This window comes from Crinia signifera, chromosome 1 (assembly GCF_055691185.1).
Source record: "Crinia signifera chromosome 1, ASM5569118v1, whole genome shotgun sequence".
NCBI lineage: Eukaryota > Metazoa > Chordata > Amphibia > Anura > Myobatrachidae > Crinia > Crinia signifera.
In genome coordinates this window covers 357,222,483-357,244,875 of record NC_139217.1, presented here as the reverse complement: position 1 = coordinate 357,244,875, position 22,393 = coordinate 357,222,483, and the positions used below count along the sequence as shown (strand labels likewise).

The 22,393-nt window shown below is 46.6% G+C and overlaps 1 protein-coding gene across 2 annotated transcripts in view; it reads right to left on the bottom strand.

The window, feature by feature from the left end:
* The window catches only part of CDC45 (cell division cycle 45), a 59,003-nt gene that overhangs the window by 36,033 nt on the left and 577 nt on the right, over window positions 1-22,393 (bottom strand). For both annotated transcript variants that reach the window (XM_083149301.1, XM_083149293.1), the window contains exons 2-8: window positions 18,511-18,570; window positions 17,979-18,071; window positions 16,749-16,886; window positions 16,507-16,653; window positions 7,171-7,229; window positions 6,948-6,996; window positions 5,892-5,953 (exon numbers count right to left, since the gene is read on the bottom strand). In XM_083149301.1, coding sequence (XP_083005427.1) covers window positions 5,892-5,953; window positions 6,948-6,996; window positions 7,171-7,229; window positions 16,507-16,653; window positions 16,749-16,886; window positions 17,979-18,071; window positions 18,511-18,570 — 608 coding nt within the window. The remainder of the gene's footprint in view (window positions 1-5,891; window positions 5,954-6,947; window positions 6,997-7,170; window positions 7,230-16,506; window positions 16,654-16,748; window positions 16,887-17,978; window positions 18,072-18,510; window positions 18,571-22,393) is intronic.

Sequence of the window (22,393 nt, the reverse complement as noted above, 5' to 3'; positions counted from 1 at the left end):
GGGGGTAGCTCCAAGAGGGTTACTTGCAAGAAGTGTGCTGTTAAGTTTACACCTTCTAAGGAGGGTGACTCTGTATGTGATAAATGCGCTGCTTTACCCCCAGCTCCAGAGTCCCCCGTTCATACCCCTGTTTGGGCATCACAATTAGCTGATGTGATGTCCCATTTAGCTTGCGAGCTCTCTGCAGCTCAAAAGGACAGAGAAACTTCCAGAACTCAACAGGCTTCCTTGACTTCTGCTGTGCAGAGCTTAACAAAGGCCTTGACACCAGCAGAGGGCGCCATTGCTTCATCTTCTAGGCAAAATCCCCCTACCTTACTCAGGAAAAGGGTATTACAGCCCTCTGGGGATTCTGGGGAGTATGACGATATGCCTGATCTGGAGGAGGGCGAATTTGCCCTTCCAGATAATTATGATGATGATGATGATGATGTGGAACCTGAGGCTCAGGCGTTAGTTACGCAAGAGCCGGCCCCAGCCACTCCAGGTCTGGAGGACCTTATACATATGGTAAAGGTTGCCTGCAAGGTGTCAGATGACACAGACATTCCTGCTCGTCCTTCTTTCTTTGGAAAGAGACAAAGGCAGTCACCCACCTTCCCCCCAGCGGAGGAGTTGGATGAACATATATTGCAGGCTTGGAATCATCCTGATAAAAAATTCCAGGTACCTCAGAGGTTTCTGGCTGCTTATCCTCTTCCACCAGAGGGTAGAAAGAGGGTCGAGATTCCTCCAGTAGTGGACTCTTCAGTCTCTCGATTGTCCAAAAAGACGGTTCTCCCGGTGCCGGGTGCAACTACTCTTAAGGATACTTCTGACCGTAAGTTGGAGGTAACCCTTAAGAACATTTTTTCAGCAGCTGGAATTATTCAGCGTCCGGCCCAGGTCGGGTGCTGGGTAAATAAAGCCATGGGGGTATGGGCTTCTCAGATCCTAACAGAGGTCCGTGAGGGCTCTGACCCTGCTTCTATTGTTCAGCTGGCTGAACAGATCCAGGAGGCATCTAATTATCTAATAGACGCCTCTTCTGACGTCTGCATGGTTGCGGCCAAGGTTTCGGCCTTATCTATATCAGCTCGCAGAGCTCTCTGGTTACGCCAATGGCAGGCTGACGCAGAGTCCAAGCGTGCTGTGGAGGCCCTGGCGTTTAATGGGGAGGTTCTTTTCGGGCCAGAGCTTGACAAGTGGATCTCCCAAGCAACGGGAGGTAAGTCCCACTTCCTTCCCTCAGCGGCCCCTCCAGCTACACGCAGGACCCCTCAAAGGCCCTCCTTTCGGTCCTTTCGGCCTACGACCAGATTCAGAGGTCGTTCCAGAGGCGGAGCTCCATCTAGAGGCTCCAGAGGACGAGGCAGAGGCGCCTCGGCAGCTGTCCAGGAGCCCAAGTCCTCAAAGCCAGCCGCATGACTGTCCACGGTCTCATCTGGAGGATCCCAGAGTCGGGGCCCGACTGCTGTCCTTCTGTCACATCTGGCTGCAGTCTTGTCAGGACTCGTGGGTAAGGGATCTCGTGACCCAGGGTTACAAGATCCATTTCAGGTTAGTCCCTCCAAACAGGTTTTTCAAGACCGGTCTCCCAGTCTCAGGAGACAAGGCGCAACTTCTGTTGTCAGCAATCAACAAGCTGCGGACAACGGGAGTTGTGATACCAGTACCCGAGGATCAGCGTACTCAGGGATACTACTCCAGTCTGTTCCTTGTGCCGAAGCCGGATGGCTCGGTAAGGCCTATACTAAATCTAAAGGATTTGAATCCGTTTCTACAAGCGGTCAAATTCAAGATGGAGTCCCTGCAGTCGGTGATTCAGGGACTGGAACAGGGAGAGTTCCTGGTATCCTTGGATATCAGGGACGCATACCTGCACATCCCCATCTGGCCTCCTCACCAGGCTTTCCTCCGGTTCGCTATACAGGAACAACACTGGCAGTTCCAGGCCCTGCCGTTCGGTCTCTCATCGGCCCCCAGGGTCTTCACCAAGGTGATGGCGGTGAAGATGGAGGTCCTCAGGGCACAGGGGATTACCATCATCCCCTACTTGGACGATCTTCTTCTGAAGAATCGTTCGAGGGAGGCCCTGTTGTCCAACATACGACTCACCCAGGAGACTCTCATCAGTCATGGGTGGATTCTGAACTTTGCAAAGTCTCAGCTACAGCCGTCCCAACGTCTTCTCTTTTTGGGGATGATTCTGGACACCCAGCAGATGAAGATTTTTCTACCACCCGACAAAGTTCAGTCCCTGCAGGTCCTGGTCAGATCGGTCTTGCGACGGCCACAGGTAACGGTGCACCTTTGCACCAGACTCTTGGGGAAGATGGTGTCCTCCTTCGAGGCGGTACAATATGGCCGCTTCCACTCGCGCCAATTCCAGTTGTCTCTCCTTCACCAGTGGTCAGGGTCCCACCTGCATCTTCAGCAGCGGGTGACCCTGTCTCCTCGAGCCCGTCTGTCTCTGCTGTGGTGGCTCAACTCCGAAAACCTGCAAAGGGGCAGGAGGTTCGGCATATGGGAGTGGACTCTCCTCACCACAGACGCCAGCCTTCGAGGCTGGGGGGCGGTAACGCTGGAACACCAGTTCCAGGGTTTATGGACGAGGCAGGAGAGCTTACTCTCCATCAATGTGCTGGAACTCAGAGCAGTCTACTATGCTCTTCTGCAGGCGGGACACCTGCTGCGGAGCAGAGCAATCAGAGTTCAGTCCGACAACGCCACAGCCGTCGCCTACATAAACAAACAGGGCGGCACTCGGAGCAAGGCGGCGATGAAGGAAGTAAGCAGGATCATCCTCTGGGCTCAGAATCATGCTCAGGCCTTGTCAGCGGTGTTCATCCCCGGAGTAGACAATTGGGAGGCCGACTTTCTAAGTCGGCAACATGCCCACCAGGGGGAGTGGTGCCTCAACCCTCAGGTATTTCAGTCCCTAGTACATAGTTGGGGGTGTCCGCAGGCGGATCTGATGGCGTCCCGCCACAACTTCCAGCTCCCAACATACTTCGCGCGGACTCGAGATCCTCAGGCCGCAGGGGTGGACGCTCTGGTCGCCCCTTGGCCGTTCCAGTTCATTTACCTCTTTCCTCCCTTTCCGCTGATACCTCGGGTATTACAGCGCATTCGCAGGGAGGGGGTAACAGCGCTTCTGATAGCGCCGGATTGGCCCCGGCGCTCGTGGTACACCAACCTGACGGATCTTCTAATCGACGAGCCGTGTCCGCTACCTCTTCAAGAGGACCTCCTCAGTCAGGGTCCCTTCATCTACCCAGATTTAGGACGTCTACATTTGACGGCGTGGCTGCTGAGAGGTCCATCTTGAGACATGCAGGTATCCCTAGGGCGGTGATACCTACAATGATGAGGGCCAGGAAGGAAGTCACCTCCAGACACTATCATCGTATTTGGAGATCCTATGTGGCGTGGTGCGAAAGACGCAGAGTGTCCTCTACTCTGTTCAAGAAGGCTCGGTTGCTCCTGTTTTTACAGGAGGGGTTAAACTCTGGACTTAGACTGAATACACTTAAGGTGCAGGTTTCAGCACTTTCAGTTTTTTTCCAGAAACGTATAGCTCTCATTCCGGAAGTCCACACGTTTTTCCAGGGGGTGCTAAGGCTTCAGCCCCCTATTCGTCCGCCTACGGCTCCCTGGGACCTAGAGTTGGTCCTCAGGTACTTGAGGTCATCGATTTTTGAGCCATTAGAAGAGGTGGATCTTCGATATCTCACTTGGAAGGTGGTTCTTCTTTTGGCTCTGGCCTCGGCCAGGCGCGTTTCGGAACTGGGGGCGCTTTCTTGTCGCTCACCGTTCCTCCAGTTTCACCCGGACAGAGCAGAGCTCCGTACCAGTCTCTCCTTCCTTCCAAAGGTGGTCTCAGCGTTCCACGTGAACCAACCCATAGTGGTTCCAGCATTCACAGAGGCTTCACCTGAGGATAGGTCTTTGGATGTGGTGAGGGCCCTGCGGATTTATGTCTCTCGCACGGCCTCTCTTCGCAAGACGGATGTCTTGTTTGTTACCTACGACCCAGTGCGTCGTGGATGGCCAGCTTCAAAGCAAACGCTGGCCAGATGGATCCGTCTGACTATTCGTCAGGCATACCTTGCTGAGGCTCAGACGCCTCCTACTAACATAGGTGCGCACTCCACCAGATCGGTGGGTCCTTCATGGGCGGCTGCCCGTGGGGTCTCCTTGCAACAGCTCTGTCGTGCTGCGACATGGTCAGGTCGGCACACCTTTGTGTGCTTTTATAGGTTTGATACCTTTGCGGCACCAGCTTCTCAGTTTGGCCGCTCTGTTTTAAGGGGATCTCAGCGCTCACCCACCCGGGTTGAAAGCTCTGGGACGTCCCCAGTGTAACTCCAGTGACACCTAGTGGATGAAGGAGAAACAGGGATTTTGTACTTACCGTAAATCCTTTTCTCCGAGTCCACAGGTGTCACTGGACGCCCACCTCAGCGCTGTTCTCCACCTGTTACGTTCAGTGTTAGGTTCCTATTGGGTAACCTCTGGAGTTTTCCCTTGTCAGGGTTATTTAAACATGGTTATTACACACCTGTCTCGTCTGGTTTGACTCTGTGTGTGTGTTTGTTTTTTCATATATATATATTCTTTTTCTACTATACGTATTGAATGATGTTATGTTGTGATGAACCTCCTCTCGGATGTGTGTTATATCTGTCTGCTCCCTTTCGGGCACGATCTTTATGACTGCCTGGGAGGGGAAGTAGAAGGGGAGGAGTTGGTCACACTGATTAATTATTTTAAAGTGCCCATGCTCCCTGTGGTCGCCTTCTATTCCCCAGTGTAACTCCAGTGACACCTGTGGACTCGGAGAAAAGGATTTACGGTAAGTACAAAATCCCTGTTTATTATAATTTGAATTGTACAGTTTAATCCTATAAGGTTCTTAGCGCACCCTGAAAACCCCCCATTTTCTATATATATATATATATATATATATATATATATATATATATATATATATATATATATATATATATATATATATATATATATATATATATATATATATATATATATATATATATATATATATATATATATATATATATATCTCTTCACTATAGAGTATGGCGAGCACGGGCATTCAGGGACTGCAAGTACACCTACAACATGTCCTGACGACGGGGGAGTGTGTACGAAACATTGACCAGACCTACATGGAATAAACTTGGTCCTTGTTTTCACCAATACTTGCAGTCCCTGAGTGCCCGTGCTTTCCGTACTCTATAGTGAAGGTTTGCCATGCATTTCCTCCAGCGGTTGGCACCAGGGCAAGGTAATATATGCCCTGTGCCCCTCTAGCGTCTGTCAGTGTGACTGGCACTACTGGGGGCATGCTTTGCAACTGGCACTACTGGGGGCATGCTTTGCAACTGGCACTACTGGGGGCATGCTTTGCAACTGGCACTACTGGGGGCATGCTTTGCAACTGGCACTACTGGGGGCATGCTTTGCAACTGGCACTATATATTTGCAAGAAAATGATTGCTTAGCATTCATATTCAGTGGCTGCGATAGCACACAAACTTTGTTTCAGGTTTTGAAAACTTATTTCATGCACAAATATATTTGTGTATTTCATGTGTTTATACAACGTACTGTAAATGCAAGATACCTAAAAATATTCCGAAATACGAAATAATCAGTTATCCAAAGTACTTCTGGAACAGAGCATTTTAAATAAGGGATACTCAACCTGTATACACACATGTACACATAGACAACTGATCAACAGATAATTCAAACCACCTTTTGCAAACCATAGAAAATTCAAGTAATTGTTGATACTTATTCTGTGACACTAGAAAATAAGGAGTGGTGATACCATGTGGGTAATATAATAGTATAATAACGATACACACTAAAGTTAAACGTACCACAACATGTCATTTGAATCTTTAGACATGATCCAGGCCAATTCAAACATCATCATTGCAGCCTGTAGGGACAAAAGAAGATGTGTTACAAATGTAGAAAGAAAAACAGGTGTCATCCTGATGCAACGATCAGTAGAGCTACATGGTTAGACAGCATATAGGGAAGAGTTAACATCTACCTGTATTTGAATTACATTCAGTTTATTACAAATTTAACACATCCAAAGCAGGTTTGTAATAATTACAGATTTAGAACACACTATTGGTGGAGTGAAAAACAGACACGAAACATAGAAAACACCAGCAACTCGTTACCAGAGAAATCCTTTTGCACTAGTGTGGTCAGTGATCGTGTGCAAGGATCCAAAAATCTTTTTTTTTTTTCGATTCAACAGATTTTTTAGACACCTTGAATCACTGACAGATTAGAAAATTCGGTACTTATGTAGTAAACGGGCGCCCACTAAGCAGTTTGCTTAGTGGGCTATTCTGCGTAGGAAAATCGCATCGCATGGGCCATTTTAAGGTCCGTGCGATGCAATTTTACCATGTAATTTATTCACTGCTCTCTTAGCCCGGGGGATTGCATCGCACCTCCCGCAAAATCGCATGCGATTTTATAGGGTGTACGATGCTATTACATTAGCTATACAATAATATCATTGTATGACATACAATGAGGTTTTAGGCACCCCCCCACCCCGAAGCGTGGCGAGCACAGCGGAACGAGTCTTCCTACCTTTTCATACCCCCACTATCCACGTCGGTGTGGAGTTAATTTTATATACTGTGGCGAGAGCAGCGAGTCCGAAGCGTGGCGAGCACAGCGAGGGGACGCGGAATACATGTAAAGTAATCCGCATCCGCTTGCCATGCTTCGGGCTCGGTGCGCTCTCCACACTATATAAAATCAACTCCACGCAGACGTGGATAGTAGGCTATGTGATATGGAAAATCTCCAAGCACCTTCATAACATGTGGACAATGTTGAAAATCAGAGTATAAACTAATCATTTTATATTTATATTTAAGTGTTAAAACACAAGCAATACTCACAGATGTCCCGTGGTATTCATACTGCTCATAGTCAAATATAATTTCTCTCCTGTAGGGGGAAAGCCTCATGTATTATACAAAATAAACCATTCAACATACACTCCTCACATGACTTTTCAGATTTCTGGTGGGACTCCGGCAACGGATACTAAAAAAGATACTTATCTATAGTCCTATTACTAGTTATTTAATTGTGAGTCAGTAAAACATTTAGTTCAGTTACCTGCGTGTCTCCCACTCTCTTCTCTGGCGTCGTCTGTCGATCCTCCTTTCCACAGCCCCCTTAATGGAAATGGTAGAAAACTATTATATTTGCCGATCGTCACATCAATAGAAAAATGTTTATTAATTCACTGCTTGTCAGGCCAAGGCGCCTCTGTGCATATGCCCGTTCATTACAATGGTGGTCTGACCCCAAGCTTCCAGAACAAAATAAAAAGTAAAATGATTTATTAAAAAGTTCCAGTGTAAAGTTGTTCTGGAAGTTACACGGCCGCACACAGAGCCCTGATCTAATCATCGAGCCTGTTTGGGATTACAGGAAGAGGCAGAAGGATTTGAGAAAGCCTTTATCCCTTCAATTTATGTGATTAATTTTCCAAGATGTTTGGAACAACTTTCCTTCAAAAACTGTGTGCAAGTAGAAGAATGAATGTGGTTTTGGACGCAAATGGTGGTCAAACCTAGTTGATTTGAATTAAGGCTCATACACACTAGACGATTTTGAGATGAAAGCAGCTCAATTTTGCCGATTAAACTACTTTCAGCTCAAAAGCTGCCCAGTGTGTACGGCCCTGCATTGAACGCTGTTGCTCGCTCCATCACCGGACACCGCTGCTCATCTGCTGGTATTACTAGCAGCTGAGCAACAGGGTGGACGGCTTTCCATAGTGTCCTGCAATGGAAGCCATCCACCCCGGGAAATTTGCTTAGATGGTTGAAAATCGCTCAATGTGTATGCACCTTTTGATTAGATTTTGCATACATTTTTTTGATGTTTTCAATCTTGATTTTGCTGTGTGTGTGTGTGTCAGAGAGAGAAATATAGAGAATGGTACTGCAGCTGTACTTATAACATATGATAACAAGCTTCCCCATATCATAAGTGATCCCCAGTAATGGTTACGGCCAGCAATACCCTGGACCAGTTGAAAGGCTTCACAAATAATGAGAAGGCTCGCCGTGTTCTTGGGATTAAGGGACCTTTGCTGATTAACCTCTCAAGTTTCATTGATTTGTAACCATTCAATAACTTCATTGTAACTATTAGATTCTTAACTCTCACGCCCTATTAGACCCACTTCAGTCAGGCTTTCGTTCCCAACACTCCACAGAGACAGCACTGACTAAAGTGGTGAATGATCTGGTAACTGCTAAGTCTAAAGGCCATTACTCACTATTTACTCTTCTAGATCTTTCTGCTGTGTTTGACACTGTGGATCACACTCTTCTCTTACAAACACTACACTCCCTAGGTCTTAATGATACAGCCATTTCCTAGTTCACATCTTACCTATCTGATCGCTCTTTCAGTGTACGCTTCTCTGACTCCACTTCCTCTTTACTACCTCAGTCAGAGTTCCGCCAGGCTCAGTCTTAGATCCTCTGCTTTTCTCAATCTATACCTCCTCTCTTGGCAAACTAATCAGGTCTTTCGAATTTCAGGATCACTTATATGTGGATTATACTCAAATCTATCAACCTCAGAGTTGTCACCAGTGGTTTTGGGCCGAGTCTCTGAATGTCTCTCTGCCATCTCTTCTTGGATGTCTTCTTGCCAACTCAAACTCAATATTTCCAAAACGGAATTACTTATATTCCCACATACCAAGAACAGTTACCATGCTGATATCTCCATAACGGTTGACAATCTACCCTACCCCACAAGCTTGTTGCCTAGGGTTCATCCTTGACTCTAAACTATCCTTTCTTCCCCACATTCAATCTGTCTCCAAATCATGTTACATGCATCTAACAAACATATCCAAAATACGACCATATCTCACACAAGACACTGCTAAATCTCTTATCCATGCACTCATTATATCCCGCATTGATTATTGCAATAGTCTCCTAACTGGTCTTCCCAAGAACAGACTCGCCACTGCAATCCATTTTAAATGCTGCTGCTAGGCTGATCTTCCCTGCAAGATGCTCATCGTCTGTTGATCCGTGTTGCCAGTCCCTCCATTGGTTTTTGAATCAAGTGTTTTTTTATTGTTTTTTTCAGATTACATGTAATAACATATCTAATTTAACTAACAAAAAAAAAAAAAAAGGAAAATAATAAAGACATACAGTTTAAACATTACTTGTGTGGTACATTATTCCAGGTTGGGAACAGGTTGGCATATATCAATTACAGTGATTAGGTATAGTCATTTTCACAGTAGTACTGGATATAGATCGTGACCGGTGTTGCGTACAAAGGTACCCAGGTGAATGTGGAGCTACATTCTCTAAGGGGGGCTCAACCGAGCCCTAAACATAAGCAGAAATTTATCGGTTCTATAATGACAGGTGGGGGGGGGGGGGGGCGGGAGGAAGAGGAGGGGGGGAGGGGGGGGGCACAGGGAATCATTGACATGGGTCCCGCAGATACAGAGCTGATGATTGCCACAGGTTCCAGATCTTATCATATTTCTTCAAGCAATTCCTCTTGGTGTACATAAATCTTTCATGGGATATGGTAGTGTTGACTAGAGCCACCCACATAGCGTGTGACGGGGAGGAAGAACCCATCCAAGTCCTGGCTATACACACACGGGCCAAGGTAAACAGGGTATTTACATAGATTCTATGATACTTAGGAAGCAGTTCCTCCAATTCCAGTCCAAAGACACAAATGCGGGGGTCAGTAAGCGGGACCTGCACACCTGTATCCCGAGCACTAGACAAGACAGCCTCCCAAAAGGAGTGTACCTGTGGACATTGCCACAGTAAGTGCCAGAATTCCGCATCTGGGCTCCCACACTTGGGACATGTATCGGACCCAGTGCCCCCCATCCTCTTTAGTCTATGTGGAGTCCAGTAGACTCGATGCAGGATATATAGTTGAATCTGCTGAAACCGTGCAAACGCCGTGGCCTCTCTGGGTGAGCCCAACATATGAGACCATTCTTCATCCTCAATAGGTCCTATATCCACCACCCATTTAGCCCGCAGGCCTTCCAGCTGGTCCACCCCGGAGAAGGTAAGGAGAGGAGAGTACAGAGCAGAGATTTTTCCTCGGTCTGGCAACCTACTAACCAGTGTACGAACTGGGGATACAGCAAGTGCAGGCACATTCCCTCTCCACTGTGCACCCACTGCATGCCTAAGCTGCAGGTACTTATAGAAGTACTGTCTTGGTATCGCATATTTAGCTACCATTTGCTCAAAAGAGTATAGTGTTCCATCCTGAAAAAGGTGAGCCAATTCAGAGACCCCATAGGAGGTCCAGTCTGAGCCCGATCTTAATTTACAGAGTTCGGGGAACTCTCTGTTTCTCCATATAGGGGTGGAGGAGTCCACAACCGGATCCCCCCGTATGGTCCCCACCGTCGCCCATACCCTGTGGGCCTGTTGTAGTATAGGGGGAAGTGTTCCCAGCGTGGTTTTGGCCAGGAGGAATTGCAGGGGTGTGAATGACAGATTCGCCCTGCGTAGCAAGGCAGTGGGCAGGTTCCCATGATGTATTGGTGTGACCCATTCAGCTAACTGGGCTAGTTGCGCTGCCAAGTAATATAACTTGAGGTCTGGGAGTGCCAGGCCTCCGTCATATCTAGATCGACATAAAGTCTTAGCCGCCACCCGAGAACGTTTGCCCCCCCATATAAAGGAGACCATGTGTCTGGTTATAAGCTGAAAGTAGGAGACAGGTATATAAACAGGCGAGTTCTGAAGAATATACAAAAATTTGGGCTGGACTGTCATCTTAACGAGATTCACCCTACCCGTCACTGACAGTGGAAGTGTCTGCCAGGTGCGGGCTCTCTGTCGTAAATGGTCAATCTGCGGGGTCAGGTTCAGGGATACAAATTCAGCAGGGGAATGGGAGACCTGGATACCCAAGTATTTAAATTGCGTGCACCAGCGTAGGGGGCATCTATAGGACAGGGGCCGTTGTGTAGTAGGGAGAAGAGGGAATACCACTGACTTATCCCAGTTTATACCTATCCCTGAAAATCTGGCATATTCTGTCATGAGGGTAAGTAATGCCGGAAGGGAGGAGGTCATATCAGACAGGTACAAGATCATATCATCTGCATATAGTCCAATTTTCTCCTCTGTATTTTCTATTTGAAATCCTTTAATTAGGGGGGATGTCCTAATATAGCAGGCCAGTGGCTCCACTGCCAGTGCAAAGAGCAGGGGTGACAGGGGGCACCCCTGTCTGGTACCCCTGCCCAGGTTAAAGGAGGATGTGGTGAAGCCATTGACCATCACTCGGGCAGTCGGCCCGGAATACAGTAGCTTAACCCACGATAGGAAATTTGGGCCTATTCCAAACCTGCTCAAGACTTCCCACAAATATTCCCATTCTACCGAATCAAAGGCGCGGGCTGCGTCCAAGGAGACTACTACCGCGTCATCCATTCCCTCCTGGGCCCACTGCAAATAGGTAAAAAGGCGGCGTAGGTTGAGGGTTGTCGATCTGCCAGGCATAAAGCCGGTCTGATCGGCATGTACCACCTGAAGCACGACCGCATTTAGACGTATTGCCAGTAATTTAGCCAGTATTTTGACATCAGTGGACAGTAGCGAGATGGGCCGGTATGAGTCAGGTGACAACGGGTCTTTACCAGGTTTTGGGATAAGGGCTATCAACGCCTCCGCCATAGACGCAGGGAGAGATCCTTGTCTCAGCAGATGATTATAGAGGGTCAACAATCTGGGAGCGAAGAATGTTATGTGGGTTTTGTATAGTTCAATAGGTAGCCCATCCACCCCGGGGGTCTTAGAGTTGGGGAAGGCCTTAATTGCCGCCTCAATCTCCTCCAACGTGAGGGGGCCATCTAAGAATTCCCTGGAGTCAGCGTTTAGACTGGGAGTCGTTATCTTATCTAGATAGTCAGCAAGTTCTGTTGGGGTGTAGGTTGCCCGGGATTCATACACTCTTTCAAAATGTTTACAAAATGCGGTTGCTACTGGGAGGGTCCCCGTGCACATCGTACCGTCATCCTGTCGCACACTATGTACAACTGTAGGAGGATGATTTTCTCTAGCTAAGTAAGCCAGGAATTTGCCTGATCTGTCACCTTGTGTGTAAAAGTCATGTGACTGGAACAAGAGACGCCGCTTGGATTTATCCAGCAGCAGTTCGCACCATTGTTTGTGGACAACAAGCCACTCCACACGGTCAGCTGTAAGCCCTGACGTCAGATATTTCTGCTCAAGCTTTGTACTCTGCCTCTCCAGCTCGGTCTCCTCCTTTCTGTTAAAAACCTTAATCTGCGCAACCCGGGAAATTAGTGAGCCCCGCAATACCGCCTTAAATGCATCCCAGACCAGTGGGGTGTCCCCCTCTATAGGATTATTTTCAAAAAATTCCTCCCATAATGCCAATAGTTCAGAGGCCGCCCCCATCTGCGTCAACCAGAAGGGATTGAAGCGCCAGAACTTTGCGCCCCTGGTGCCCTCCAGCTCCACCTCAAGACATACCGGGGAGTGATCAGAGACACCTCGGGGCAAGTATTCAATGGCATTCACAGATGGGACCAGCCGCCTGGATATCAGGGCCATATCAATCCGCGAAAAAAACCCATGTGTACCCGAGAAGCATGAAAAGCAGCTAGCCGTTGGATATCTTAGTCTCCATACATCTACTAGGCCCACCTCTCCGACAAGCCGCGCAAAGGACGTAGTCCCGCCCCTCCCCCCACCAGGTAGAGGTCTCCACCTATCCAGTGACTCGTCCATTACAGCATTAAAATCTCCAACACAAATGACAGGGTATGTGGGGAAGTCCTGCATAAAGGTACATGCCTTGTTAATTATGGTGGGCTGGTATGGAGGGGGGTTATAAATGGCCAACAATACAAGGGGGGAGTCGTGCAGAGTGCCTGCCAGGAATACATAACATCCCCTAGGATCGACCTGTACTTTTTGACAACTGAAACCCATGCTTTTATTTATCAAAATCGAAACCCCTCTAGAATTGGGGTGAAAAACTGAGTGGAAAGCCCACCCCACCCAAGGTTTTTTAAGTGCCAGCACTCGACTGCCCACAAGATATGTCTCAAAGAGGCATGCAATTCCTGGGGAGCGAGCTCTAAGCTGATTCATCACCAATGTACGCTTAACCCGGTCGTTAAGACCCCTGACATTCCATCCCAAAACTTTTACCATTGTACAGCAGCGGGGTAAATATCAGGCAGAAGGAGACGATACTCAGTAAGAGCACCGCATCACACCTTCCCATTCCATTCAGTAACCAGGAGTAGATATATAGGAACAATGTACACACCTCAAGAAAAATAAAAAAACTAACATATGCAAAAAAAATTCCAACCCACCCGGCATACCCACCCAAACATAGGTATACTTTGTTCCCCTAACATCAAACCCCGAATCGACTCCTCTAAGGAGACGTTTCAACTAACTTAAATCAAGAAAGAGAAGAAAAAACTAGACCCTTAGGGGGGCAGCTACTATTTATGACCTAAGGAACATGTTACTCCTGACCATGAAGTATAATCTTTTAGTCAGGTAGGAGAGAATACCTCTTTGTAATTATTTCTAGCTAACATTACTAGACAACATGACCTTACATTTCAGACATTATCAATGTGAGGCGCCTGTGAAAAAGAGAAGAGAAGGTTGTAAGCATATTGGTCAAACTTCAGTAAACACATCAAAGGGAGGGAGAGTTCAGGGAGGCAGCTCCCGTGGGGCTGGCTGTGTGTCCATCCATGTTGAAGCAGCCTGGGGTGTGTCAAAGAAATGGGTACGGGTGCCAGCAACTACCCTCAGCCGTGCCGGGTAAATCATTGAATATTTCAGTTGGAGGGTGCGTAGACGTTGTTTCACTCCAGTGAATTGTGACCTGGACTTCTGTACTTCCACAGAAAAGTCCTGAAAGGCCGCCACTCGCTGTCCCTCGTATTCAAGGGGACCCTTCACTCTTGCCAGTCGGAGAACCGCATCACGGTCTTTGTAATGCAGAAATTTTGCGATGAATGTGCGAGGCTGAGCACCAGGGGGCAGCGGACGTGTGGGCACTCTGTGCGCCCTCTCCACTGCAAACTGTGGGGTGAAGGCATCCTTTCCAAACAGGGTTGTCAACCAAGATTCGAGGAAGGATTCAGGATTCGTACCCTCCGCCTTCTCAGGGAGGCCCACAAATCGTACATTATTCCTCCTCAGCCTCCCTTCCATATCCGTCAGCTTCTGCTGGCAGGTTGACATTTGGGATTCTAACGTGGAGAGGCGGTTGGGGATAGGCGCAGTGGTATCCTCCAACATAGAGATTCTGGTCTCAGTCTCTTCAACCCTGTCTCTCAGCTTCTGCATATCTTGTCTTATAAAGGATATATCAATTTTAACTTCTGCAACCTTACCAGCCAGCCTCTTCTCTGAATCAGTAATGGCCTGTAGAAGCTGTGCCAGCGTGACCTCTGGTGGCTCCGCCATGTTGGATTCGGGGGAATGGACCTCAGCTGGGGGCGGTGTGGGGTCTTGTCTAGCAAATTTTGCCAGTTTAGCCGCAGCAGCTGGTGTATTTCTGCGGGACATAGAGCAGGCTGGTATCTTCCAGCAGGCAGGAGGGCACTAACCGGTCCTCTGCAGCAGGTGTCCGAGCTAACCACGGCAGCCCGTGGACAGGGGGCACACCCAGGAGAGGCACAAGTATGAATTCCCTATAGAGGGTCTGAGGGGTATGACACGTGTCACTCAGTGTATTCAGTCACCAACCCCTGTAGTAAGGAGTGCTAACAATAAGGTAGATGCTCCAGTAAAGAAAGCAAACTGCTCCCAGGGGCAGGCCAGGTCCCCCTTCCTTAAACACAGTTCAGCAGGTTTCAAAGATATGTATATAAGGAGTCAAATAGATGTCCTTCACCAGCAGGCAGCCTCAGTATCACAAGGCGTTTTATAGCTTACTTGCTCACAAAATGGCGGAAGGTGCACACTGTGTAGCAGCAGTTCTTTTCCCTTCATGTGTAAGCTGCCAATCAGAGGGGTAAATACTCAGGAAAGGCTTCCCCAGCAACTATGTCCCTTGTTATGGCCCAGTAATAGGGGAGTAGGGGTCCCCTTATTAGCCTCAGAGTCTCAGTAGGATGCGCAGGGCGTCTGGGCCTCTCAGTTTTCCCTCTTCAAGATGGTGTCTGGGGTACTCACTGTTACGCAGGGTTTGGATGTTCTCCGGGAGCCGGCGGCCAGGCAGGGGAGGCCACCCGTCCAAAACTGTAGTCTGCAGCAGTCGTTCTACCTCTTCCCCTCTTCCCGCACCTCCACAGTCTCAGGTGAGAGCCGGAGGGGGAAGCGCCCTCCGCCACCGCCGTCTCTCTCACGTGGCGGGCGTCTGCGCGCCTGCAGCAGCGAGTCTTCCTCCACAGACCCCCGCCGGACAGAGATGTTATGTCCGGAGCGGGCGGGGGGTACCTCAGGCACCGCAGAGCACGAAGGACGCCGTCCGTATAGCCCTGCGTGGTGAGTCTCTGCAGCCGCAGCAGCCGTCGTCTCCCCTCTCAGTCCCAAGATGGCGCCGAGTAGCGCGTTCAGCAGGGAGCTGTTCCTTCCGAGCCAGACACAGGCCGCTCTGTTCAGCGCAGGCACCCCACTTCAGTGCCAAATTGCTCAGGGGCATGTAGGTCATCCGTCCCTAGGAGGTTAGAGGTTCTCCCCGGCGACAGACAGTGTTTGCAGGATGATTAGGTCAGGAGCTCAGCAGGCACACGTCCTACACCATCTACCGCTAGGCCACGCCCCCCAGTCCCTCCATTGGTTAACTGTATTTTACCATATTCAATATAAAACACTTCAACTCCCATATAAAGCTATTAACCATACTGCACCAGCATATATCTCTCTACTTATCACAAAATATCTCCCATCTCAACCACTCTGCTCTGCATCTCTCTTCTGCACGGATCACTAGCTCTCATTCACTATTACAGGACCATCAGCGGGCTGCTCCCATCCTATGGAATGCCCTTCCACGCACAATAAGACTCTCCACTAGCCTCCAAACCTTCAAGCGTTCCCTGAAAACTCACCTCTTCAAACAAGCCTATCATATTTAAGTTCTACACGCATAACCCACTGAGGCACTTATGTATTATATAGCTTCCCTTCTGGACTTGTAACTTGGTGGGACTGCTATGCTATTACTGGTGCCTGCCCTTGTGTTTCCCTTCTATATCCCTATAGATTGTAAGTTTGCAGCAGGGCCCTCTTACCTCCAAGTCTGTCTGTTGTTACCCAGTTTGTTTTATCACTGTCTACTATTGTAAAGCGCAACGGAATCTGCTGCGCTATATAAGAAACTGTAAATAAATAAAATGATTCCGGTTTGCACCCATTAGATAACTATGTATTCACACTTTGCTTATTTATTGTGAACAGATTCTACCTCATCAAAACGCCGCCGCTTTCCTGATGGCTCAGAGCCATCGCTATCATTCCCAGAGTCATCTGCATCCTCTTCATCATCATCACGGAAAATGTCATCATAAGATGGGATATCCAGGTCATCATCCTGCTTGATGAGCAACTTTATCTTTGAAATACAAGGAAGGTAGTTTATTATTGGTTTGCTTGCTTTCACCACAGAATATTCTCTTTTCCTAGTCAGTCCCAGTGCTCCTGAAATACCTGGCTGTCATTGTACACATTTACTACATCTATTGGTCTGTGGCTGTCACATATGAAGAAGACCGTCTCTTCCTGTGGCTGCAAGGTCTCCAGGAGGTCAATATTTGCTCCACAATTTAGAAGAACAAAATAACGAAACTAGAAGAAAAAAAAATATATATATTACGGAAATACTTTGCATTACACAGCTTCAATATGATAAATGCATGTACAAAGTGTTTTACTCTATAGCATTAATTCATAGCTCATTCCTTTAAAAAAATAATTGGTTATGTGCTTATCAGTACCTATGACAGAAGAGTATATATGCTAGACAGTTTTGTAATTTCCCTGCTTGGCTAGGAGGAAATATGGGTGGCTATTTTACTTATCCTTGATGCAGTGATCAGTTAGTTACAGAAATAGCTCCACAAACCCCACTGATACCAGATTTGTCCACTTTCAAGCTATACTGTCAAAGCTTTATAAATCAGTAAGATTGACAGGAGCCCGAGGGTAGGAAATTAAGAGATTTGGATAGATGAAACAGCAATTTTACTAGACTGTGATTATTGCAAGTGATACCCCTTTCACAGGCCCAGTCTGAGTTCGATCCAAGGAAAACCCGTTCAGACTGGCGGTCCGACCCGGGTTGGTGTCATCACGGTTAACGGATACCATGCTAAAGCATGAGATCATTACCAAGCGCTGACTTTTCCTATGCTGTCAACTGCCGTCAGTTTGCAACGACCCGGCTTACCCATTCACACTGCACATCACGCTGGATTGAACTCAAAATCAATCCTCCTCGACACTGGGAGTGTCAGTAAAAATACAGGCGTGCCCAGATGTTTGAGGGGGAAGGCGTGTGACAACAGCTCCTGCCCCAATCAGCCAAAAAGTCCTGGGCTACACACACACACACTGGAAAAATTATCGCAGCCCTGCAATATCTTCAAAAGCCCTGCTAAGCATATCGCAGGGGGCGGGATTTCACTCTTGTGGGGTGGCGTATATCTAATCGCGGGGCTCCGTAAATTAGCAGCCCGGTGATCAGCTCTGAATTGGGCCGAGTATCCCAGGTTGCTGTGTGTTCACTTGCAATATCCTGGGATATTGATGGCAGTGTGAAATATTTATGCTAGACGAGGGCAAACAGAAAGGGAGAGAAGAAAAAGTAATAATAATAAAAAATTATAATAACAACAACAACAATAGTAACAACAATAATAATAGTAACAACAATAATACCTGTTCTTTGTGTTCAAGGAAGAGAGTTTCAAGTTCCTGCCAGCTAGCTACTGGGACCAATGTGTATTGGATATGATCACATTGAAATAAGGCCTGGTGAAGAAATGCAGCAATTTGATGTTATATCATTTATTTGTCATAATGTACTTGATATCTAAAAAGGTGCCCAATATTCTGTAGCCATTTTTTATTTAATCATTTATCACACACATTATCAAAAGGAAACTCAATATTTGTTATTTTCAAAATCCTTATAAATACATACAAGCCACTAGTCAGTGTGGTTGCTCTCATCCACACAAGTGTAATGGTGCTCTATTGAGACTATCAGATTTTGCAGAGAATGGGGTGGTGGTGGTGAGTCCTCAGGGTTTTAATGGCTACAACCGCTTGTATTGCCTACACATAACCACTGTGCTATAAACACTGTAATCAGACAGCTAAAGAGAAAACACCAGCATTTGTAGTGAAACAGTTAAACAACCACAAGCTCTGATGCGAAATAAAGTAGTGTTTATTAAGATGCGCTTACCTGAAGTATTTTACACGCACACAGGGCGTCAACATCGGTAGCAACAAGGAGAAGCACACGCTGCAGAAAAAAGCAGAATTAAAAAATAATTGCAACAACACTTTTTAAAGTATTACCCTCATGAGCATTTGAAATTTCAATAATTTGATAAAATTCCTTTATACTGCTCTATATCTGTCTCTTCTTTTGGCCAAAAGTCGTATGCAATACTTGGGAACCTCTCTCCCTAAGAACGTTCATCAATTATAGAAATATAACAATAAGGAAATTATTACTAAGTGTACGACTGGTATACAAGCATTGAGCCATCTTCGGTTATCCTACCAAGGCAGAGAATATTCACTAAACATGGTATTTTTTCCTAAACTTCTATATCCTCTCCAAGTACTTCCAATTTTGCTAAAGAGAAAGGATCACCTCTATTAAACAACTATTTTGCAATTTCATATGGAATAATAAAAAGGCAAGAATCCGGATGATCAAACTATGCCAAACAAAACACCTATAATCACGCAGCGATACATGGATACCTTAAAGACAGGTTGACATCGAATTAGACCTACACCAACATCCAATACTAGATAGATAGCAACCAATACAATTTTCACTTAACAAAATGTCTTAAATCAAACAACACAGGTAGCTTTTTGCACATGACTGATGGAGAAATCCAACTTAATCTATATAAACCCCGTGTCATAAATACTCAAAATTGATGGTTAATCTTGATGCATAAACAATATTTGAGTCCACATTTTTCTATACATTTCCCATGTATTTAAACTCAGAACTTTCAACATAGGGAGGTTAAGCTATTCTGTAATATTTTGGATATTCTGATTCCAAATAAATATTTTGATAAATGATTGTATTCTTTTAATGACTGTCACTTGCTAAAGCTTCAATAAAATAAAAAATAAAAAGAAGAGGACACCAGTTTCCAAGAACACAAAATGTAACTGGTGCTTTGACTGTCTGTAAATACCCTGTTTTGTTGTATCACTGTCTGCTATTGTAAAGCGCAACGGAATATGCTGCGCTATATAAGAAACTGTTAATAAATAAATAAAATGTAACCCCTAAAATAGTGACATGCTACTTCTGCATGCCAGTACAATGAACACATTTCCTAAGCGTTTGGTCTACAATTTATTTCGGTACTCTTTACCTAGCACGGCGCCCACGATTTTGATCGTGGGCATCGCAGGTAAAAAAATTGGGGGCATCGCATGCACTAAAAATCAAAACCCGCGATTTCCCATAGGGAACAATGGTAAATGTCTCAATTGACCCGATTTTCCTGTTCAATGCCTCAATTGACCCGATTTTTCCATAGGAAACAATGTTAAATGGCCCACAGAAGCCAAATAGCCACCCTGAAGTGGGAAATGGCCCCCACAATTGTTAACGCCACCCCACGATCAACGTCAACCCGAAGCGTGGTGAGCGCAGCGAGCCCGCGAGGGGCGGCGGTACGCGTCCTACGACCTTTTCATACCCCCACTATCCACGTTGGCGTGGAGTTGAGAATAGAATAGTGTGGCGAGCGCAGCGAGCCCCGCGAGGGGACGCGGACACCTTCACAGGTAAACGCTTCCCTTCGCGGGCTTCACAGGTATCCGCGTCCGCTCGCTGCGCTCGCCACACTATTCTATTGTCAACTCCACGCTGACGTGGATAGAGGGGGTATGAAAAGGTCGTAAGACGCGTACCGCCGCGCTCGCCACGCTTCGGGTTCACGTTGATCGTGGGGTGGCGTTAACAATTGTGGGGGCCATTTCACACTTCAGGGTGCCTATTTGGCCTCTGTGGGCCATTTAACATTGATTCCTATGGAAAAATCGGGTCAATTGAGGCACTGAACACGAAAAATCGGGTCAATTGAGGCATTTAACATTGTTCCCTATGGGAAATCGCGGGCATCGCGTCGCACCTGATTTTTTAGTGCATTCAATGCCCGCGATGGGCGCCATGCTAAGTAAAGAGTACCTTTATTTCTACACAAGCATCTTCTTGACAGCATACACAATTTTTTCTTGTATTAGGACTTTTTGTGTACAGTTTCTTTTTTTCCAGTGTAAGTGAGGCATAAAATGTTATATACAGATCAATGATTATGTATAGTACAAAAAACGGTACTTCCTTAGCTTTGCGGCCAGCGCTTATGCAATGGAACTTACGTACTTTACAGCAAAATGTGCAAATGGGCCAAGAGATTAAATAATATATGTCCATAAAAATGTTTGGCGGTATAACAGCAGAAACCAGCAAGAAAAAAAAGCAGTATCAGGTCAGGAATCTTTGCGCACCACCACCCACACCATCATGTATTACCATTAATAAAGTTGTGGCGAGCGGAGCGTGCCACTGAGCCTGAAGTGTGGCAGCACTATTATACCCTTGCGGGCTCGTCCGAAAAATCTTTACGTAGCGGCTAACATAACTGGCGTAGCGGTCGCCTCAAAGATGAGGACGTTCCAAAAAGATTGTGATGCCCACCCAATAAAAGAAAAACAACATACAGTAGGGCTTTGTGAACTGGTCCTAATTTAAGAAATATGGGGGGCATAGCGTGGTGATCCCCATTATCTCATTGAATAAGCATTGGGCCAGTGAGCAGTTCCCAGTTATGGAAATATCGGGGATTCATAGGGGTCCCCCTGTATTTCCAACAATTAGCACAAGACTGCAATAACGCGGGGAGGCAGTAATCTTCCATTCAAATAAGGGGTTCCCCCCACCAGAGAAATCGAAAGCTTGACTAAAGTCCGGAGCTATACCCGGCAAGTTGGATTCCAAGTCCAGCATTCAGTTTAAGGTAGATTCATCTTGTCTTTTACAGGAGTAGTACAGGTCCTAGTAAGCCTCCCCATATGCTGGTACTTAGAGAATTACCAGTATCAGCCATGCAGGGCATTAAGGGCCCGCTGGTACCTATAGCACCACTGTAAATGAAACATTGGTACTTCCTCATCTTTGAGGCCACCGCTTATGCTACCAATTTACATACTGTACGGCAAAATGTGCAAATGGGCCATGAGATTAAATAACATGTCCATAAAAATGTTTGGTGGTATAAAAGCAGAAACCAGCAAAAAAAAAAAGCAGTATCAGGTCAGGAATCTTTGGGCATCACCACCGTGTATTACCTTGAGTAAAGTTGTGGCAAGCAAAGCGTGCCGCCGAGCTCCCGAGAGGACGATGATGCTTAGCAGCACCATTCTTCAGCCAAAAATCCTTACATAGTGCTTAAGTAGTGGCTAACGTAACTGTGCAGCAGTGGCCGCAAAGATAAGGAAGTACCCAATAGTCTTTGACTTCCACATAGAAGCAAAAAACATTCAGCGATTGGGGTTTAGGGGGGTATTTAATGTTGGTCGACATTTCTGACAGGTGGAAATATTGTCCATCAGTGTTTAATCCCAGACAGTTTGGTCCCAGATTGGTTTAAACAGGCAAAAATGGTCACGTATTCAACAATCCAGAAGCCGTTTTAGACTATGCAGATTTGACTTTTTCTGGTGTGTATGTCAATACAGACTAGACAGTACTGGAAGCACCAAAGCAGACAGTGACACCCCATTAAGGAAAGAGATACTGCACGGATTTTGAAAGGTGCAGGGAGCTAGAATGAACACCTGCACTCAGTGGTTGTGCTAGAAAGGTATTATCCAGTCCATTCAACTGAAATACAGGACTGGGTAATCGGCATTTGGCTACTTCAGTAGGTATTGTACTTATGCGGCTGCGGTCTACTCTGGTCACCAGTGAGCTGCACAATAACCTGGACTCCAGAGGAGCAGCAAACAGGACTACACATCTAGAATGTCATGGTAACGGGATATTGCCAACTTTATATCTCTCCAGGGTTTGATCTATATGG